We start from the raw sequence: 19800 nt of genomic DNA, 5'->3' as shown, positions 1-19800 counted from the left end.
ATACAGGTTCTATAACAACAGGTGCTCTTGGGTTTTGTATTGCTGTTTCCTCTGACATCTGGATAGTGCAGCTCTGAGTTTTCTTCCTCTGAAGAACAAAAAGTCATGTCCAATACACATTTCTGCTGTGAAAGTCCTTACAAATATATAAGGCTGGCTTTTCATGTGTAAAGTGACAGCATGAAAGCCACCAAGCAGTTTTTCTTGTGCTGTTAGACGCCGTTGAATCATTGCTCTCTGCCCTACAGATCAAGGCTTCTCAGCTCCTTCAGCCAGGTACTGCCTGTTGTCACTGCCTGGGCAGGGTTACAGGTGATGCTCATGATGTCAGCGCTGCTACTTCTGCTTCAGACTGGATCACACAAGCATGGAATTGAGTTAAACGTGTTAAAATCCAAATAAACACTACCATGTTTAGTACCATTTAAATGGGATAGCTTTTTCAAGAAGATGTGAAAAAATCTGGACACCTTCCACAAGTGTCATGAATCAGCTAGAATTGCAAGCTTTCTGTTGCAATCCATTTGGGCAGAATTTCTACTGGTAATGATGATAATTTTCCAATGTATCCCGCAGACACCTATTCAAGCAGTGACTGGGGAATAGAATCAAAACAGAGTGTTCTTATTTAAATAATTGCATTAAGTGTCCACTTAACTGGATAATATTAGATTTATGAAATAAAGCTTACAGAATTAAACAGAGTATAAATGAGTGTCAATTGACTATACTCTTGTCTTCTACATTATCAAAAGGATTTTACACATACTATGGCAATTTAGATTTTTGTTATTTTTAAATACACTGAGCAGTTTTGGTATTCATTTACATAAAATAATGTCCTAAAACACTGTTCAGTGTAGAACAGCAGAGTGGAGAAAATATTTTGGCTCAAAATAATCTTCAGGACATCCTTTCTTTTGGACATCTCATATTGTTAAAATGAGGAAAGAAGTTCAAACACATGATATGAGAAGAGAGTGGAAGTAAAATTTAGCTGTGTCCTCCAGAGGGTACTTTAAAAATTAAGGATTTTTAGAAATAAGCTGTGGAGATTGATTCTAATTTTCTCTGGGTTTTTTTCTGTTAACCTCATTGTGTATATGTGGGTGTGTGTGTGAATTAAGAATGCAAATAGACATGATAATTCTTGCTATTTAATATAATTTTCCCCTTGTTTTAAAAATACTATAGATTTTAAACAGCTGGTAAAAATAGTTGCCAAAGATTCTTACTGAATTCAGGGTTAGCAATGTTTTTACAATACTTAGCTGAAAAATGTAGTTTGTGGCTAACTGCCCCAGATTTTGCGTGAATGAAAATAAATATCCAAAGACAAGGTCTGAGTTGTGACTTTGTGAAAAAGGAATAGTATGCTTTTCCAGTTTTCCTTGTGCACTTCAGAAATTTGGGTAAATATTTTGACACGACCAGGAAACCTGAGCAACTAAATGAAAGAGTCTCATTTTCTGACCTTAGAAGCATCTTTGTATAGAAAATTACTTTTGAAAGTTGAACTCTGAGTAAGAAGATCTTAATAGATAAACTAAGACAAATAAGTAAATACACAGGATTTCCCTGAGAACTGCATGTATGTGTCTTTTGAATATATTTAAATTTTAAAAAATTGGAAGTATGAGAGGGAATTTCATGTTATTGAAAAGCAAACTGCTTCATTTTTCGTCCCTGATCTGTGAAACTGTCATACTGAAGGCAGTGTCATGAGTTAAAGGAGAACCTGTGAGAACAAAATATTGTATTGTGGGATAAATAGGGAGAAAGGAAGCTGAAATACTTGTTTTGATTACCTGTGTCTCCAACCTTTGTTTTCTAAATGACAAATAAATTACTTCCTATTAAAATCTCAGTGGTGTTAATGTTAAGGTGTGGTTGGTTCTGTTTAAAGATTTCTGTAGCTGTGTAAATAAATGGAGACCAGACCATTTATTTTGATCTGTGTGTATATTTAATAAATATTTAAAATACAGGAAGTATGGAATTGACCAGTACTTGGCTAGCATGGTACTTATTATACTCAAGCTTCCTTTTTGCCTTTTTAAATGACTTTTTCCAGTTATTGAATGTTTATTTGTGTGGGCTTGGCAACAGTGAATGTGAGATAAAGCCTATTTAGATGAGGACGTGAGTGATTTTTTTAAAAAAGACACATTAAGTAAGAAAGATAAACATGACTCTTCAGGATTTAGAGCATTTAAGTTGTTGGTTTAGGAGCTTCTTTTAGCTGCTAAAATACCTGGCCTTAGCAGATTAACTAGTGGTTATCAAATATGTTTGACCAGATTAGTTGCTTCCTCCCCTTTTTATAGGTGGAGGTTCTTTCCAGCACTTCAGCTGCTCAGTGGGCTCATGTGACTCTTGTCATTGCTCACACCCTGTACAGTACTTCAGAAAAAATCCAGTCCAAAGCAAACAAGCTCTTTCCTCGTGCCTTGTAGTCTGTGCCAACTTAAATTTTGCGTTAGTACTGATGGTAGATAATGAAGTATGTGTTGAAAATACCTAGGTCTGAAAATACCTGTAAATACTGACAAATTCAATGCAGTAATCACTGACTGTGCAGTGCTTACCTGACAGAGGGACAGAAGACAGATGAAAAGTGACCAATTGGCCCATTCTCTTTAAATGAGTGAGTGCTGAATGGAGACACTGTTATAGGAATGTGTGAAATTCATGTCCCTAAATGGGAATTTGCTACAGCTACCTGCTCTCATTACTAGCAGGTGCCCTGATGCAGGCACTGCTCACCTTTCACAGGTCTGCATTTCCCCCTGCCTACAGCAGGGAAGACCCTCTGCCCCTGAGCTCTTGTGTGTTGTGTGCAGCAGTGCAGACACATCCAAAGCAGTTTAGAGCTGTGCTGCACCTCCCCAGCCCTGTGTGGGGTTTCCTTTCACTTGTGCATTTCAAGCTGCTTGCCAGATCCTTGGATCTAATGTTTGCCGCTTGCTTGCTCTGTAATTGTCTTCCTTTTCCTCTAGGAGAACATCCTCAATAGGCCTTGTTTCTTCCCAGTTTTATATTGGGATTAAAAGTGATATCTTTGTCTGTTATACTTTTCAGTGTGGCATGATCTGTGGTCAGCTCTGTTTCCTTTTCAGAGGTATCTGTTCCCAGGCCACCACTCCCATGAATTCTGGGACATGTCCACCACAGCCCTTGTCTGGAGTGGTTAATGGCTTTCCTGAAGGAGTCTGTTATTTGATTTGGGATTAAAACTGAACTGTTTACAAAGTAGAACACACCTATGCTTTGGGTGTTTCTTTAAACCACTGCTGTGTGGGTGTTCCTAGATAACTCTGTTTTTTCAATATTCCCCCATGGAGTGGATCACAGAGGGGAGGAGCAGTGTATGCACAGGGTAAGGAGTGCTGACAGGTATGGGATCTTGTTTTTCCTGAGGAATGGGCCTAAAAACTTGATTTCCTGATGAGACCTGTTAGAATCAGTAGAACTACCTGAGAGTGTGAATGTATTCCCTGACCTGAAGGAAATGTGTCAAGGATGGCTCCCAATGAAAACAAAGGAATCAAGTGGTTTATGCTCTGTGCTGTCAAAATTAATATTGTAAAGGTAAAAATTCCCTACATCTCGGCTTAAAGCATTTTGCAGTAAAGGCAGTTAAATCTAAATGCATCTAGAATATCCTGTAATTTCTAGAAGATATTGGAGTATCTAGAAGGAGTGTTGCTTTTTGCTTTCCCAGTAAAAAATACAGCTCAGGGGAGACCGGATAGAGAGTACTCTTGTGACTTGCCTGGCAAGTTACTCTGTTTGCCTGCAACTTCTTAAACTCAATATTTGCCAAAAATTGAAGGGTACTCCCTTCTGCTAAGTGAGATTTCTCCCCGTTCTTTTTGAGATATTTGTATTTGTATTAATTATCTAATGACTGGCTTAATTTTCTAAGATTTTTATTGTGTATACACATTTATCTTTTAGAGCAGGCTGCTACTTTCAAGGTAGGCTGCTCTTGGGGAACAAAAGCTAAGTCATATATTGTCATTTTTCCTGTCATCCAGAGAACTGTGAAGGTCAATATTTAGAATTTCAAGGCATAGATCTGGATATATATAATTGGAGCCATGGCAGTTTAATAATTAAAGTTGCAGTAAAGTCTACTTGAAATGTAGGTGAGTCCTCTTCAACACTGAGGAATAACACCCAGTGTCTCCCCTCAAACTACAACACTCAGACCAGGAATGTTTCAAATGTTCAAAATGAATTTATCTTTTCTTGATAAATTGGTGAGTAAAAAGAATTGCTAATGCTTAGATCAAAAAATAGGTCTCTTTTCTGTATATGCCATATGCAACTTTTCCCTCTTGATTCTTATTTAAAGGTAAAAATGAAAAGTAACTATTAAGTTTTTTAAATGAAAAGTATTTAAAGGCAATTTCCCCAGGTGTTTGTAGCTGGTGAAATCTTGTTCCTGCTTGCTGAATCAATCTGCATCATCTGCATCAGCATTCAGTGATGCTCAGCAAGGCAAACAAGTTCAGAGGACTCAGTCCTGCAGTTCCAATATACCTTTATGTATGGTCAGACCACCATTTCATCATCCTTGATGACTCCTGTGCACCTGCTTGCTTTCTTTAACTGTCATCTTTAAACTTTCATTTCCCCTCAGCAGAACTGCATAATCAGTACTTTTCTTTTACCTTTATCTTATTTACAGTAACAATGAGCCTCAAGCATTCTGGTACCGCATTGGGAGAAACCATAAAATAGCTGTCTCTGCTTGGAAGGAGACTTATCCAAACAAAGATTATACTTTCTCATGCAACTCATCTGTGAGCAGGAAACCTGCTGGGTGTGCTAGGCAGATACACATCATTTTTTCTCATGTGGACTTGACCATAATATGTCCTATACTGTTTTGGGGTTTTTTTGTAATACAAGCCAATGAGTCTCTGTGGCTCTGATAGCCATGAAGGTTTGCTCAAAGTTTCATGCTGGCTGAATAAACACTAGGTTGAGAAACTCCCAAGGTAGTTTCAGTATGATGCATTACTTCAAAGGTAGCATGCCAATCTCTTTTGCAAACATTGAGTAATTACGGGATTGAGTAATTTGAGGTGAGGATTGTGGTCACCAAATCTTCTCCCATCTGTGATGCTAGGCTGCACCTCTCCTGCAAATACTAATGGTGTATCAAACTCTCTCAGGCAGTTTTAGCACCCATCACACATTTTTTAGTCTTGAGCAACGCTCTTTGCTGTTCTGGATAAGTGTTGAGCATGGTTATTTCTTCTATTTGCATTCTTTATACCTCTTTTCCCTTGGATAAGGCCAAGATACAGAAGGTTGTTTTGCTAGAAGAGATTGACCAACACATCCCCTTTTCCCTGCTTGTTCCTTTGTCACAGCTGTAAAAGAACAGACAGAACATATGAAGAGCCTAAAAATTCTACCATGGAAAGCTTTGTCCAGAGACCTTAATTCTACCAAGAGAAAGCAGTCACAAGTGTAGAGGACAGCTGCTGCATTTCTAGGGACTTTTTGAGACCCGTTGTTTAAGGTTTGGGTCAAATTTCCCAGCTATCAAAACTTTATGAATGGGGCTATCTTTTCTAAATATCAAATCTCTGGAATTAAGTCTAATACTTCCAAAGAAACATGTGACCTACATTTTATAAAGGGATTTCCATGGTTCCAGGACATCTTTTAATAGGGATTATTAAAATTGTTGTTCTCAATCTTTGTGGTTTCATACCATTTTTTCCCCCCCTCCAAGAAATTACCTCTGGGTTTGAGCATATCACCAACATGCTGGAACTCAGAAAGCTAGAGCAGACAAAAAGGAATCCATGAGATATATGGCCCCTTCCAAACTCACATGAATTAACCTGTGCCTGCTGTAATGTTTAAAGGAAGAAAGGTCAGATTAAGATGAAAAATAATCAAACAACAAATTTTGCTTAACATCTCCAAGGGTTGTAAGCCTTGAGGAACATGACTGTCAGAAGTGCTGAGGAACTGCTTCTGCCATTGGCTACCTCTTGGAATTGTTGGTGCTTATCTCCAGGAATAACTGGAATCATAATACATTGTCTTGAGAACAGTGGCAGGCGGATGCCAACAATATTTATAAAGAGACCTCTAGCCCTAAACTGTCAGACTGCAGAAGGAAGAGTGTTAAATTCCAATCTCTGATTTACAAGTCTGGCAGCACACACTATTCACATGGTGTGTGATTTGAATAATGATGCATCTACTCCTGATCTCATTAACCCTGATCTAATCCAGGATCTTATTTCATTAATTCCTGCAAGCTTTCATACAACTGGTTGCACAAACAAACAAAGCCCTAAAAGTCCTGTAACACTGTAATTATCTTTCCCTCTGAATATTTTCACGATCCTTTATTTTTGTCTTGAAAAAAAGTCTCAACTTGTCTTTTAAAACAGTGATGCATCTTCAAGAATCTGTTTTAATTTTACATGCAATGGAACTCCCTGGCACTTGCCCTCCCCAGGGCTCAGTGGACTTCTCTGCATAACCTTAATAACTGAGTACTGCAGAGGGTTGAGCAGTTGTGTTATTTCAATAGAGCATTTGGTGAAAGGTCTATCAAAAACAATAGGAGTGTCTGTAATTTGCCCTTACCTTTTTATGGCACAGTTCTTCATTCTATAATGCAGAATTTGTGTGTTTGAAGACATCTGTAGAAATTTGTACAATTTTTCATTACTTGCTAATTGGGTAGAAAAATGGCTGTTCGGACAATCACCAAGGGTTTTTAAAGTGGGGTTGAAATGAAAATTTTGAAGTTATGTGCAGCTGTATTTTATGTATTTTGCATGTTTTTGTGTAGAACAATGACTTCCTTTCAGTTTGTGTGATTTATTTTTAGTTGTTGTTTCTTTTTTTCACTGTACAACATAATTTAGAAAAGAAAAATCCTTTCTTAAAAACACCTTCCAAATGATGTTAAACAGAGAATGCAAGATACTGGGTGAGTCAGTTAATGTTCTCATTAGAAAATCCTGCTGTTAAGGATCATCTGGTTTGTGATAGGATTTTGCATAAAGGATTTGTTACTTTGTCTCTCTCTATACCTATCTGTGTCACAGAGATAGCTTATCTGCTTATCAAACATGTTACAATTTGTGATAATGTCTCCCATCTCCCAGCGCTTTTTTCCCCTAAGACTGTATGTTGTTGCTTTTTTTCTGCATTGGTCATCTTTTCAAATTGGTATGGTTGTGAGAAGGAACAAAAATTCAACAGAAGTTTCATATATATATATGTGTGTGTGTGCTAATATGTACAGGGTTTTTTTATACTGACAATAGAAATATTTTTACTTTATGAAATATCCATTTTTGAATGTCTAAAACTGTAGTCTGTTACATTTTTTTATAAGGCCAGGTGTCTATGGGGAGAAGTTCTTAGCTTGCTAAATTCTGGCATATCCCACTCCCTATTCAAAGAAATGAGGAATGACATTGCACTTTCAAGCAAAGTTAACAGTGCTTCTAATAGCTGGATGAAAATGGAACCTTTGTGAGAAGAAATTTATTTTTGTTTGAAACTGCTTGAGTAATTTAATTCTGCTGGAGCTGAATTTAAGCTCTGGGGAGAGGATGGCTGAGAAGCACCTTCTGTGTCTCCCCACAGTACCTCCCTGCAGCATCCAAGGATGCAGGGAGAGCACACGAGTGTTTCTGAGCACCTGCAGAGATGTGTTTGTGTGTGTGCTGAGAACACTGGGCAGCTGAAAGGCACACAGATGTACTGTGCCATTGGCAAACACAGGTGAAAGGCAGCAGTTCCAGCTGATAACAGCCTGGCTGGCCTTCCATTGTCATGAAGGTTATAGAGGTGGGGGAAGAAAATGCCAGTTAGAGAGTCTGGTTGTGGAGCATCTTCCCCATGGCAAACCCTGCTGCAGCAGTGCCTTCTGCCCTTCATCCCACTGCTCACATGTATTGGTAAATAGGTAAAACAAAACAAATTCCCAGCCCCAGAAGAAAACTGGGAAGGAGTGTGTGCTGCAGGGGTTCATGGGCTGACAACTCCACAGTATGAAATCAGGAGGTTGCTTCCAGTTCATCTGCAGGTTGAGAGACCTGCTGCAGTCATACAGTGTGATTCTCTGGGAGGTTTCTGAAATGCAAACTCTCTGTCAGCTCTGCAACTTGCCCACTCTAAATCTTAGAGTCTTTGGGTCATCATGTCTCAAGTGTCTCACATGGATGGTGTGTCCCTCTGTTCTGGTGACAAGGTGACAGGTTTGGTTTTCCTCACCCTTTTAATAAATTTATAACAAACTTCTGCTTTTGTATTTCTCACCTACTTTGGGTAACCTGCACATAAAGATCAACAAATGTACTTGCTGTTTTTCAAAGCCTTCCTTGGAGGTGTTTTGTCACAGTGTGCACAAAATGCTAAGTGCTCATGCACCCGGCCTGTGCCAATCACTTCTGCTTCTTCGTGCTTCCTGCCATCTGCTGTGTCTGCTCATCAGTTATGCTCTGCTCACACCTACGTTGGGAGGCCTCAGAGAGAGGTGCTGTTGTTTGAAAAAAATAGGTCAGGATGAATTGAGTGGCTTGGAGTGGCATCCAACACCCAGCACACCATGGTTTTCCAATTTCCCTTTTGGTATTGCTCTAATTATGATTTTCAGTCTTGGTCTGTTAAGTGCATTAAGATGTAATGAATTGCTTCTTCTGGTGGTAGTGAAGCTGATCACTGATGTAGCCAAGCATGTCTCCAATACCCAAACCACAATGTGCAGAGGGTGTACTCTTTTTTCTTCCTGGATTTCTCTGAGACAGGTGGTGTTTTGTGATTCTTTGTTTTAAAATGCGCTCTCTACATTTCTTACTGTTGTATTCTTTGCTGTTTCTCGTAGTCTCCATCTCCCTTCCCCCTCCACCCCCTCCATGTTCCTTTAATCATGTTTCTTTAATCTTTTCTTTTCTAGTAATTAAAAAACCCCCACAGTAAACTAATTGGTATAGGTGAATATGAGCTGTCTCCTTTTGAACTGAAGTACAAAGTGTAAAGCTAAGGGATTTAACAAGATTTTCTGGAGCTGAGTGAATGCAGAAACACACACTTATGTTCACAGACAAGCACAGCTGAAGGATTGCACAAGACTCAATGCATCTGAGAGTTTTCCTAATTTTATTATAAAGCAAGCACTCATTTCTCTAGAAGTACAAGGCTTTCTACATGCGTAAGAGTGTAAATCCTATCCAGAAGATCTTTACTTATCAGAAAGATGTAACAAATAACATAACAAATCTGTATCAGAAAAGGAAGAATGTGGAGGTTCTTTAAAAGAGGAGTTTGAGTTTGCTGTGGAGTACTGGTCATGGATGTGTAGAAGAGGAACAGAGGATTTAGGAATGGCACAGTGTGACCTCCTGTGTTATGGAGGGCTTTGTATCTTGAGCATCTTTGGCTGGGATAAACAGGAGAGTTCAGACCCAGATATCACAGAGAAGTATCAGCAGTTAGGAAGGAGCAGGCTGCATTGTGCCTTCAGAGCACAGTGCTTTCATGGTTAATGTAGAATACACTGGATGTAGGAGTTATTTTTTTTCATAACAGCTGCTGGTTTGCCACTTCATAGTAAATTTGTTTGTTGCCAATTTTTTGCATTAAATCTGATCTATTAATTGTTTTACATTGGTGTTTTCAATTTTCCCACTATTGTCTCAAATGTCTGAGGGATGACTTTTGTTATAAGTAAAGTTTATAAATAAAATTAGTACCAAAATGAGTATTCAGGTGTTCAAAGAACAATGTGCATGACAGATGGGCTGCAGAAGCCTGTACCTATGGCAGTGTAATGAATTTATGATTGTGCAGGCTGGTTCTAGGTGCACAGTAGGCAGGGGAGCAGAGTCCTGTCAGGAAAGGCCTTTCTATCTGAGAAGCAAGGGTGGCACTATGGGCTTACCTGAGCAGCCATGAAAGCAGCACTTCTGGCTGTGTTCAAGGCTTTATCTGTGCTAGGGGAGAGCAAATCAGTGCATCTGTTTTATGTAACGCAACAAGAAAAACAAAGGAGGGTAAAGCAGGTCAGAGTCCTCATCCTTAAGGTACCTGTTCTGCTGAAGTAGATTTGCTGTTCAGTATGAAAAACTCGGTGAGCAAATTACATTTTCTCTGTCAAGCTGTAAATCAGATAGCAGTCATGTGAGCCACAGAAATAGACCTGATTTTAAAGGCCAGATACAGAAATGAAAGAGAGGTTTAGGAGGCTGTGGTTAGGGAAACAGGCAGTACTGGCACAAACCAGGAGGCTCATGAACTGTAACTCGTGGGGTTTTTTGGTTGTTTTTTTTTTTTTTTTTTCTCTGTCACATGCCTGACAGCTGGGAACATGTTTCCTATAAACTTGGGATAAGCTGATAGTGTAAAAAGGAGAGAGGATGTGGAATTCTGCAGCAGTGAAACAAGAGCACAGCTTTTGTCATGAGCTCAGAGGATGTGTGCAGAGGCAGTTTGGGATCTGTGCCTCTGTTAGAAGCTGGGGATCACTGCTGCAAAGCACAATCTCCAAACCATCCTTCCCCCTCTGCCTGGTGACAGAGCCACTGGTGAGTGTCTCCTGTCACAACCAGCTGATGGGGAGGTCTCAGTCTTGATCACGGAGCTTGAAGTTCCTATGTCCTCCCTCTGTGTCTTGGACCTGGCATTGCCCTGGAAAGGAGAAACTAAAAGCTAGTGATGCAGAAGCCTGGAAAATAAAAGCTAGATGGTTTCTTATTTCTCCCTGAAATGTCATTTTGCTTTTTAACAGAATGTAAAGCTCGTGCTATGAAAGTATACTGGATTTTAGTGCAGGCAACATCTTTCTTGTTGAAAATAATTTCAATCTTGATTCTAGTTCAGTTGCTGGGAATGTTTGTTCCAACCTTACTTCAGGATACTTTGTTTATTTATATTAGAACTACAAGATTCTTGAAAATCAGAGTCACATTTCTAACTAAGGACATTTGTAATTATTCAATAACTCTTAACTAGTTTTAGTGAAAATGTCACAGGAAATTACTTCGGAGGACTAAATATTAAATTGATGTACTGTGCAGCGGAGTTCTATTTTGAGGCATTTAATAATTGAATGATTGAACTCATATATTGTTTGAAGTTACAGACACAGTCTGCAGGAAATCAAGGTGGCAGTTGTCTCTTGAAATGTAAAGTATGGTTTTTGAGAAAAGGGATTGAAGGAAAAGCGTTCTGTGTCTCAGAGGGGTCAAAGTGCTCCTGACATTTCCATTGTTATCTTTTGATAATTCAAATGTGTTGCATTGTTTCCTCTTTGCTGTATATGATTCCAGACTCTTATTTCTGCTCCCAGATTTGGCTTCAAGCAGGGCACATGCTACAGATTTTAGAATTGTGAACGACTCATTCTTTCTCAGCGTTCAACTCTTTCATTATGCCTGTGTCTTGTTTTCAAAAGCTTTGATTTTTATTAAACCTCTTGCTCCCAGGATGCAAGAACTGTTGTTCCCTTCATATGGAAGCCACAGATAAATCACTTTATAGTCTGATAGTGATTCTTCTCATATTTTTTCATGTCTTCCAACAGTTTTGAGGAATGAATTTTGTACCTGCAGCAGTACAAAAAATCATTTTGTTGCATTTAGAGTCATGGAAAAGGTTGCAGCAATTTCCTCAAATGTTTTCAGCTGAGTTTCCTGTAAAGGTCAGAACTGTTATAGTAAAAAAAACTTGAAACTTTGGTGTAGTGAAAATGGCGGAAATTCTTGTACTTTCCTAACTGTAACTTTTATGGCTGACCTAATTCAAGCATTTGCTCTTACTTCAAGGAAGCTTTTTGACAGAGGGGCGGAAACTTCATCGTGTGAAGGCACATAAATAGAGGAAACTTGTTCCTTGAAATGTAATAAGTGATTCAATTCTGAGAAAAAGAGCTAGGTCTTGCAAACAGCAGTAGAAAAACTATGTTTTCACTTTGAAAGCTGTTAACTGTTCTGTTTGCCTCTCTTCAGAATGACAAAGCATGTGTCATTCCAATGAGTAACAGTTTTTTACTTACAAAAGATAAGGTGCTTAATTTTAATTTAATAAATTTTGATTGTGTTTAATTTATACATTTTATATGTTGGAATAGCCATTTAATAGGGTACAGGTATACTTGAATATATTGTATTTTCCTATGTGGTGGACTTTCATCACACTATGTAATTTGTTGTTATTTGAAGTTTTGTCACGTTGTAAAGCTGATGAGTCTAGGGATAACATCTTTCAAATTTCCTGTGGCTTATATTGATGTAGGATAGGATTAGAGAAGATCCAAATAAAAACAGCTCAGGTATTGTTTAGGATTTTGTGTTTCTTTGGAGAAAATATATTTCAAAGCTTGCCAGAAGAAAAGAATCTTTTCACAGTGAATTGGCTGTTGATATCTATGCAGTATGGTTGAATCCTAGTTACAAAAAAGTGTTTTTTATGTATTAAAAGGGTGTACAAATTTTAAGGGCCTTTATGCCCCCATAACGTCTTTGAAATCATAATATTGCATGGAATGAAGCCTAGTTTATTTTTAAAGTTCACAATTACTTTTTTTTAGTACTTCTCAGACTGAGGATGCTTCTTCCCAGTAAGAACTGCTCATCATATTGGAATCACCCTGAAACCCACGTAGACAGGGGGTGGGAGCTGTCTCAAAATTTCTGACATCAAGAGAGCATCTTTTAGGTTTATTGGTTGAAATGCAAGGTTACTTACTTAAGGGTTGGGTTCCTGAGGCATAGCCTGTTGAAAATGATCTGCTATTAACCTGAGCCCGCAGTTATCTCTGTGTGGGCTGGGAAAGAAGTGCATCATTTAGATCCATGAAATTTATACCAGGCAGGGCTCCAAAACCAAGAACCAAATAGTCCCAAAGATTAGGTTTAGAGATATTTTTGAAGCTGCTAGCACTGTGAAAGCCTACCTCTTTGCAAATGGGTTGTGTGAGTGAGACAGCTGCTCTTTCTGCAGAAACATCCCACAGGAACTGAGAGGTAAAGAGCCAAGCACTGCACTCAGGATCCCCCTGAGCTCCTTCTCCTGAGGCTCTTTGTGGGGTTTCCATTGACATCTGTCTTGTGAACTTTATTCTGGGAGGGGCTCTCAAGGTGGCCAAGCCTGTTCCAGATATTGTCAGCCCAGGGATTGCTGGTGAAGGTTCTCACAGTGTGTCCCTTGCAGGAGACCCAGCACGGCTCAGATGTCCGGCTGTACCAGTCCACCCACCCCGCTCCACCCAAGGGCAGGTTGAGTGGTGGCTGTATCTGATCAGGGTGTGACTGTATCTGCTGTAGTCAAAATAAAAACCAGAAACCAGTGCAAAAGTCCTGGTCAGGAGGTGCACTGAAGTCCTTGCTGGGCAGGCAGCAGGTTGATCCTTTCCCAGTATTTTTGGGTTGCTCTTTTCCCAGTATTTGTTGATATTTTCCCAGTATAATGTAGTCCAATATCTCACCTGTCTAGTTTCTCCTCTCCTTTATTACACAAGCTTATTTTTCAAGACACAGCAGTTCCTGAACTTGAAACTGGACTATTGGTTTCTGTTCATCCTCCTTTAGCATTTAAATTCAGCTGTTCTTCAACTACTTATGGCAGATTGAGGTCTTCTATCCTAACTGGAAATTTGCTTTCTGCTTATTTGTGTACATGAAATTTCTTCTTTAAAAAAATAATATCTGCAAACTTCAACTTGAAATCACAACTGGAAATAGATTTTGTCATACACTGGGGAAAGTTCCCACAAGCCACCTTTGATATGCATGGATTTGCAAGCTCATTTGCCTACTCTTTCCTCATGTGGTAGGATTCAATTCCTTGCAGATCTGGAAGGACTGGGTTACATAGAGAGATTTCTATAACTATTATTGATAAAGCACCAAGCTTTTAGGGCCATTGTAGTTAATTTACCAAATATGCCAGGCAGTCATATTCAGTATAATTTTTTCAGTAAAATAAAATGAGCTTTAAAATAAAAATAAAGTTACTTGGTATATTTATTTCACCAGAGTTGTTTGTGTTTGTTTTCACTTCATTTTTCAAGAATAAATGAAATTTATAAGGCATTATGGTATTTTACAGTAATAATTTATTTTTTTACAGCAGGTTAGAGTGGGAATAGATGTAAAGGGCTGTGTCAATATTTCAGAATTTAATAGCACCAAGAGTCCCTCTGGCCTGAGGATAAGGGTGCCTGGCTGTGTTTGAGCCACAGCTGAAGAAAAGTTCTAAAATCCTGAATTCCCCAAGGGTGAGCACTACAGAAAAGACAAAAAGGAGGCAGGAGCAACATACTAGAGAGAGGAGAGGGGCTGTAATATTAGCACAAGTGTTTGCTGCAGGCTACAGGGGTGAGGCTGCTGGAGGCTGGGGCATTTGTTAGGTTTTGTTTACAAGTTTTTAGTCTTGTCCTGTAGTCTAAGACCAGGAAATAAAAAAAATGTGCAAAGGTTTTAAAGCTGGCATTGCTTACTGCAGAATGCATCATAAGCCACTTAGATATGGCTTCCTATAGGGTATTGCTAAGTATGAATGTGTTTCTGATAAGATTTTAGCTTAGTAGGGCTGGATTGATCTTTACTTGATTTCTGTTTCATTATTTAGACAATTCTCCCGTTTTTCTTTCAGCTCCCTCCAGGGTGTGCAATTTCAGGTTGCTGGGGTTGATCATGTCATGTTACTCTGGGCAGTAGCTATGAAAGATTATGGCCCTTCTCAGGAGTATCAAAGGCAACAGTAGTGAAAAGTAGCTCAAACAAATATTAGAAAGGCACACAAAAAAAATAAGTCCTTGGACAATTTTGATAACTGCAAGGTGCCAAACCTTCTGTATGAATTTTGGCTTAGTGGACACTCAGCATGTGTCTTTCTTCTTTCCATGAATAGTGGATGAGAAGGAAGTGCAAGACTCCCCACCCTACAAACAAATGCCAGTGTTTGGGAGTTGTCTTGTATTCCTTTGCTTTTTCAGCAGCCAAACAAGGCTTTCTCAAAAAGCTGTCAGCAGCAGCAAAGGCACCAGTGTCATTCAGCTGGAGACTAAAGGGTACAGCATTGTTTTCTGCTACAGCAGGCAGTTTTCTCTGTCAGTTTAGAAGTTGCAAAAGGATTTTTACCGTTAAAAATCTAGTACTGCTGTTTCAGAATTTGTGAGTTGAGGATTTAATTACATTCTGACATAAAGAATGAAAAGTAACACAGTAATGGCACACAGGAAGTAACTTCTGGCAAGATGGGGTCTTCTGTAGGACGTTGTCTTGTGGTCTTGTTCACATGAGAATGCTATTTGACTCACAAATTCTGTTTAAACGGCAGATAATTTTTTAATAGACTTTGTCACCTAGCTGCAAAATAGATGTAAAGCTCTGTGTGAAGTAATTTATTTACATTTTCATTTTTAAGGCTGTGAAAAAGAAGCTTGTGGAATAATGTACGTGTTAAGTCTAGTCCACTTCTTTTAGAAAGTGATATATTCTTCTAAATGCATACAGTGTTCCTAAATTCTCACATGGTTCACTTTTTTATCATAGCTATGAACAATATTTCTTCTAACAAGAGCAGCATCTATCACACAGATATCACACACCTTTCATACACATATTCACATTTGTTATTTCAGTTATTATGGTTACTCTGAGGAGTTGTCTCTTAGATACTATTTTACCAGTGTGATGGCAGTAGATAAAGGATTTATTCCACCTGCCATAGGCAGTAATTTATAAAAGTTTTATCTCTGCTAATGTACTGATACACAGAAAATACTTTGGGCAGATGTAGAAGACTGTATTAATGTTGTATAGCTTATAAGTCAGCTTTGAAATAATAATTGTTTTGGGGAAATAAAAGGTAAAAAAAATTCTGAGATTCAGGTTTAAGGTGCATCTTACAGAGAATAACTTAAAAATTCTTGCTTTGCTCAATGCTGTTCACAGATGACAACTTCAGAAACTTCAAATAGAAATGTGCTTTCTATGCTTTAGTGCTCATGTCTGATATGCTGAAAATCTAAATAAGATCTACAGTATTTCCTGTGTATGTACAATGCTGTGGGGTGGTGGAAGTTGATCCTGCACTGGTTTTAGAAGAAGGCAGTGAAGATAAGAGAGGTGAAAGAGAGGAGGAGAGGTAGTGGTTTTTGTCATGGGAAGAGCTCATCCAAAGCCATCACCTGTCTCTGATGCCTGTTTAATGACGATCTCATCAAATTTGCAGATGATATCAAACTGGGGGAGCAGCTGACATGCTTAAAGGCAGGGCTGCTCTTCAGAGGGCCCCAGACAGGAACATTATGGAATCCAGCAAGACAAATACCAATGCTTGCCCTGGGAAGGAGGAATGCTGGCAGCTCTGCAGAGTTGAACCTGATAAATTTGGGAGCAACTCTGCTGAAAAGGACCTGTGGGTCCTGGTGGGCAGCAACATAAGCACATGCCAGTCTTGTACCCTGGCACCAACACAGTGAACAGCATCCTGGGCTGCATTACTAGCCTAAAGATTAGGGAAATGGAAATCCTCCTTTACCTGGCACTCATAAGTCCACATCCAGAGTATAGCCTCCCATTTTGTGTATGGGATGAGAATTTTGCATAAAGGGAAGATATTGATGAGCTGAAGCAAGTTCTGTGCCTGTGGAAGCTGGAGCACATGCTCCCTAAGGAGAGCTAAGGGAGGTGTGGGCTTGTTCAGCCTGAAAACAGGGGTTTGGGGGGACCTCCTGCTACATAAAAATTGTTATCCAGGAGATAGTGACACACCCTTCACAGTGATACCTGCTGGGCAGGACAGGAGAGAGCAGATAAGACTTGAGAAGAAAGTTCTAGACAAGGTACAAGGAAAATCTTTGTCACTACAAGTCAGTCAAGCAGTGGGCTTCTGCAGCCTCTGTTCTTTGAGGCTTTCAAAATCCAGCTGCTCAAACAGCCTTGAACAGCCTGGTCACCTGCAGTGAAGGTGACCCTGCTTTGAACTGGATTGGAGTAGGGACGTTCTGAGTTCTCTCTCAGCCTGAGTGGATCTGTGGCTCTAGGACAAAGCTTGCAGCCAAAACTCTTTTTTTCCCCTTATATTTTGGGACGTGGTTATAAGCAAAAGGTTCAGCCTCTGTGGTGTGTCAGTCGCCTGTCTAGAAAGTGGAGGTAATGCTGTTTGTTTTCTTCAGTGGCATTTCCATATAAGATGTATGGAAGGTGATGGTATTTTGGATGCTTTGTCACAGTGGGTATGGACAGCAACAGTTAGGCTTTTAAAGTCTGCCTAAGAAGCTGATATGTGGGGATGTTCACAGGGGTCCCAGGATGTGGAAGACACAAGGATCTGACTCCATGTTTCAGAAGACTAATTTATTATTTTATGATATACATTATATTAAAATTATACTAAAAGAATAGAAAAAAGGATTTAATCAGAAGGCTAGCAAGGAATAGAAAAGGAATGGAATGATAATAAAATCTTGCATCTGACCACACAGTCTGAGACAGCTGGACTATGATTGGCCATTAATTACAAACAACCACATGAGACCAATCACAGATGCACCTGTTGCATTCCACAGCAGCAGATAATCAATGTTTGCACTTTGTTCCTGAGGCCTCTCAGATTCTCAGGAGAAAAAAATCCTAAGGAAAGGATTTTTCATAAAATGTGTCTGTGACACTTGATAAAGAGGATACTGTGCATCTCTAGCAGTAACTGTGAAGATGTTTTCTGTGCATTTACATTCATGAAACCCCACCATATATATTTTTGATATATACTGTCAATCCCCTTAAAAGGTAGTGAGCAGCAAAATGTGTCAGTGTTAGCAACAGCTCTGACAGCAGTCTTGCTATATGCTTCTGCCAATTATGGTAACATTTGTCATATTTTCCTAGTTAATAGTTTTTTTCCTGCTATGGTGGTTGTTTCTGTGGTCTTCTCATGGGAGGGAAAGCAGATTTAGCTGCCTCTACATCAGGAGCAATGTGCTGGTTCTGCCCTGTGTATCAAACGTACAGCTCACTGCTTGATAAACTGAAACATCTATTTTCCTCCCCCTCACACTTGTCAGCTTTAGTGATCTTTATTAAGGGATTTTTAAAGCTATCCTAGAATTTTCATGCATAGACAAGGAGATATTTGAAAAAGAAAAACAATAGTGCCCATTGGAAAAGGTTACTGAAAATTGCTTTCTTTTTGTGGCATTTCAACTTTGTAAGAGTCTTTGAGGTTACATTAGAGCAGGCAGAGGTATGTACATAGAAGATTTAAGAAATCTTGGGAGCTTGAGATTTAGAATATTCTGTAATAACTTTTTTTAAACTGGTTCTTTTTTCTTCTTTTCCCTCTCTACCTGTGTTCTGCAGGAAATAAAGAAAGACATGAAGAAAGAAAATACTGCCAACAAACCACCAGAGAAGCCTATAAATGAAGTTTCCAATGGAAGCCCTTTACTGTTGTCTGAGACAATTATTAGAACCAACAAAAAAGGTACAGTATATGGACATTTAATACAGATTAAATTCAGGCTCTCCAAAGAACAAAATGTGAACCTTCCTTGTTTCTAGAAATAAAGCTAGAGTCTATTTAACTGAAAAGGCATGGCAGGAATAATAATAGAAAAAAAAATCTTTGTCCTCCTGGATTGGCATATATGGATGCATGTCTAATATTTCCACTTTAATTTGCACAGACATCCCTTTCTTTTTAAGGAAATCCTTCCTCCATACATTTAATTAAGGAAAGTTGTATGAGGAGATTGCTAAAGCTTATTAAAGTAAGGAAGTGGCAGCTTGCATATATGGAGGGTTTTGCACAGGGATGTCAGTCTACATTCACATATTCATGCTTTATCTTGGACAGAGAGCTCTAAAAAAGGAAAAAAGAAGTGGAAAACATACAACTTAATGCATTAGTTTCTTGGGAAGTGTCTTTCACTGTCTTTCATTTGAGACTGGAATGTGTGCTCTTCATGTCTGGCTTGACTCCCAATGCAGATTCCTATGTAGGGTCTTGGGTGGCTAAAATGAAAGCCCCAAATCTTCTCTGTCATTCCCTAGCTCCCTGCCCTGCTTTCAGAACTATCAGAACCAAACAAAAATTTGAAAATATAAAACCTGGATTTTTCTTCAGGTTATGTTTATGCTCCTGTTTGTTTGTAGGAGGACAATTGGGTGTGGGCAAGAGATGTGCTGTAACTTTTTCTGGAGGATTCACTCGACAGTTCCTTGCTTGCTGTCTTATACAGAATATCTGCTGCCATTAATCATTGCTGTGGTGTTTTGACCAGAACATCCCAGAATTCCCACTTCTTTCTGGTCAAACCAATGGGTGCTTGGATTTTGATATTGGCACCTGGGCTAGCCAGTGGGGTTTGGACACCTCCGAGAACACACAGGGGTTAAAAGCAGAGCTTCGGCGCTGGGAGGCTCTCTTGGGACTTCGAGGGACCGAGGTCGGAGCTCTCCCTCGTCCAGCCGCTGCCGCTGGGCGGGGGAGGGGCAGCCATGCGGTAGGCCTGGGCCCGGACAGACATGGGAGTGAGGAGGCCCTGGAGGATGGAAGGGTGGAGGAAGAGCCCCAAGAGACATCGGACAGCCTTTCCCCCCCCCCCCCCCCCCCCCCCCCCCTCCGGAGACAGATAGAGAGAGAGAGAGAGAGTGCAGCCTGTGTTTGTGGCCGTTACCTTGAAATTCAGTAAATATGTGCTGGCAGCAGGCAGCCCAGCTGAGGAGATGGGGGGGGGAGGGTGCAGCCAGGAGTCCAGCCGCCTGGAGGAGTTTTTAACCCCTTTTGGACAATGAA

At 39.6% G+C, this 19800-nt stretch overlaps 1 protein-coding gene across 2 annotated transcripts in view; it reads left to right on the top strand.

The window, feature by feature from the left end:
* Nucleotides 1-19800, top strand: part of SH3KBP1 (SH3 domain containing kinase binding protein 1) — a 214584-nt gene that overhangs the window by 59292 nt on the left and 135492 nt on the right. For both annotated transcript variants that reach the window (XM_059466276.1, XM_059466277.1), the window contains exon 3: nt 18363-18486. In XM_059466276.1, coding sequence (XP_059322259.1) covers nt 18363-18486 — 124 coding nt within the window. The remainder of the gene's footprint in view (nt 1-18362; nt 18487-19800) is intronic.

This window comes from Ammospiza nelsoni, chromosome 2 (assembly GCF_027579445.1).
Source record: "Ammospiza nelsoni isolate bAmmNel1 chromosome 2, bAmmNel1.pri, whole genome shotgun sequence".
Classification (NCBI taxonomy): Eukaryota; Metazoa; Chordata; class Aves; order Passeriformes; family Passerellidae; genus Ammospiza; species Ammospiza nelsoni.
Note: the sequence above shows the minus strand (reverse complement) of the source record. Positions and strands in the feature narration are given on the sequence as shown.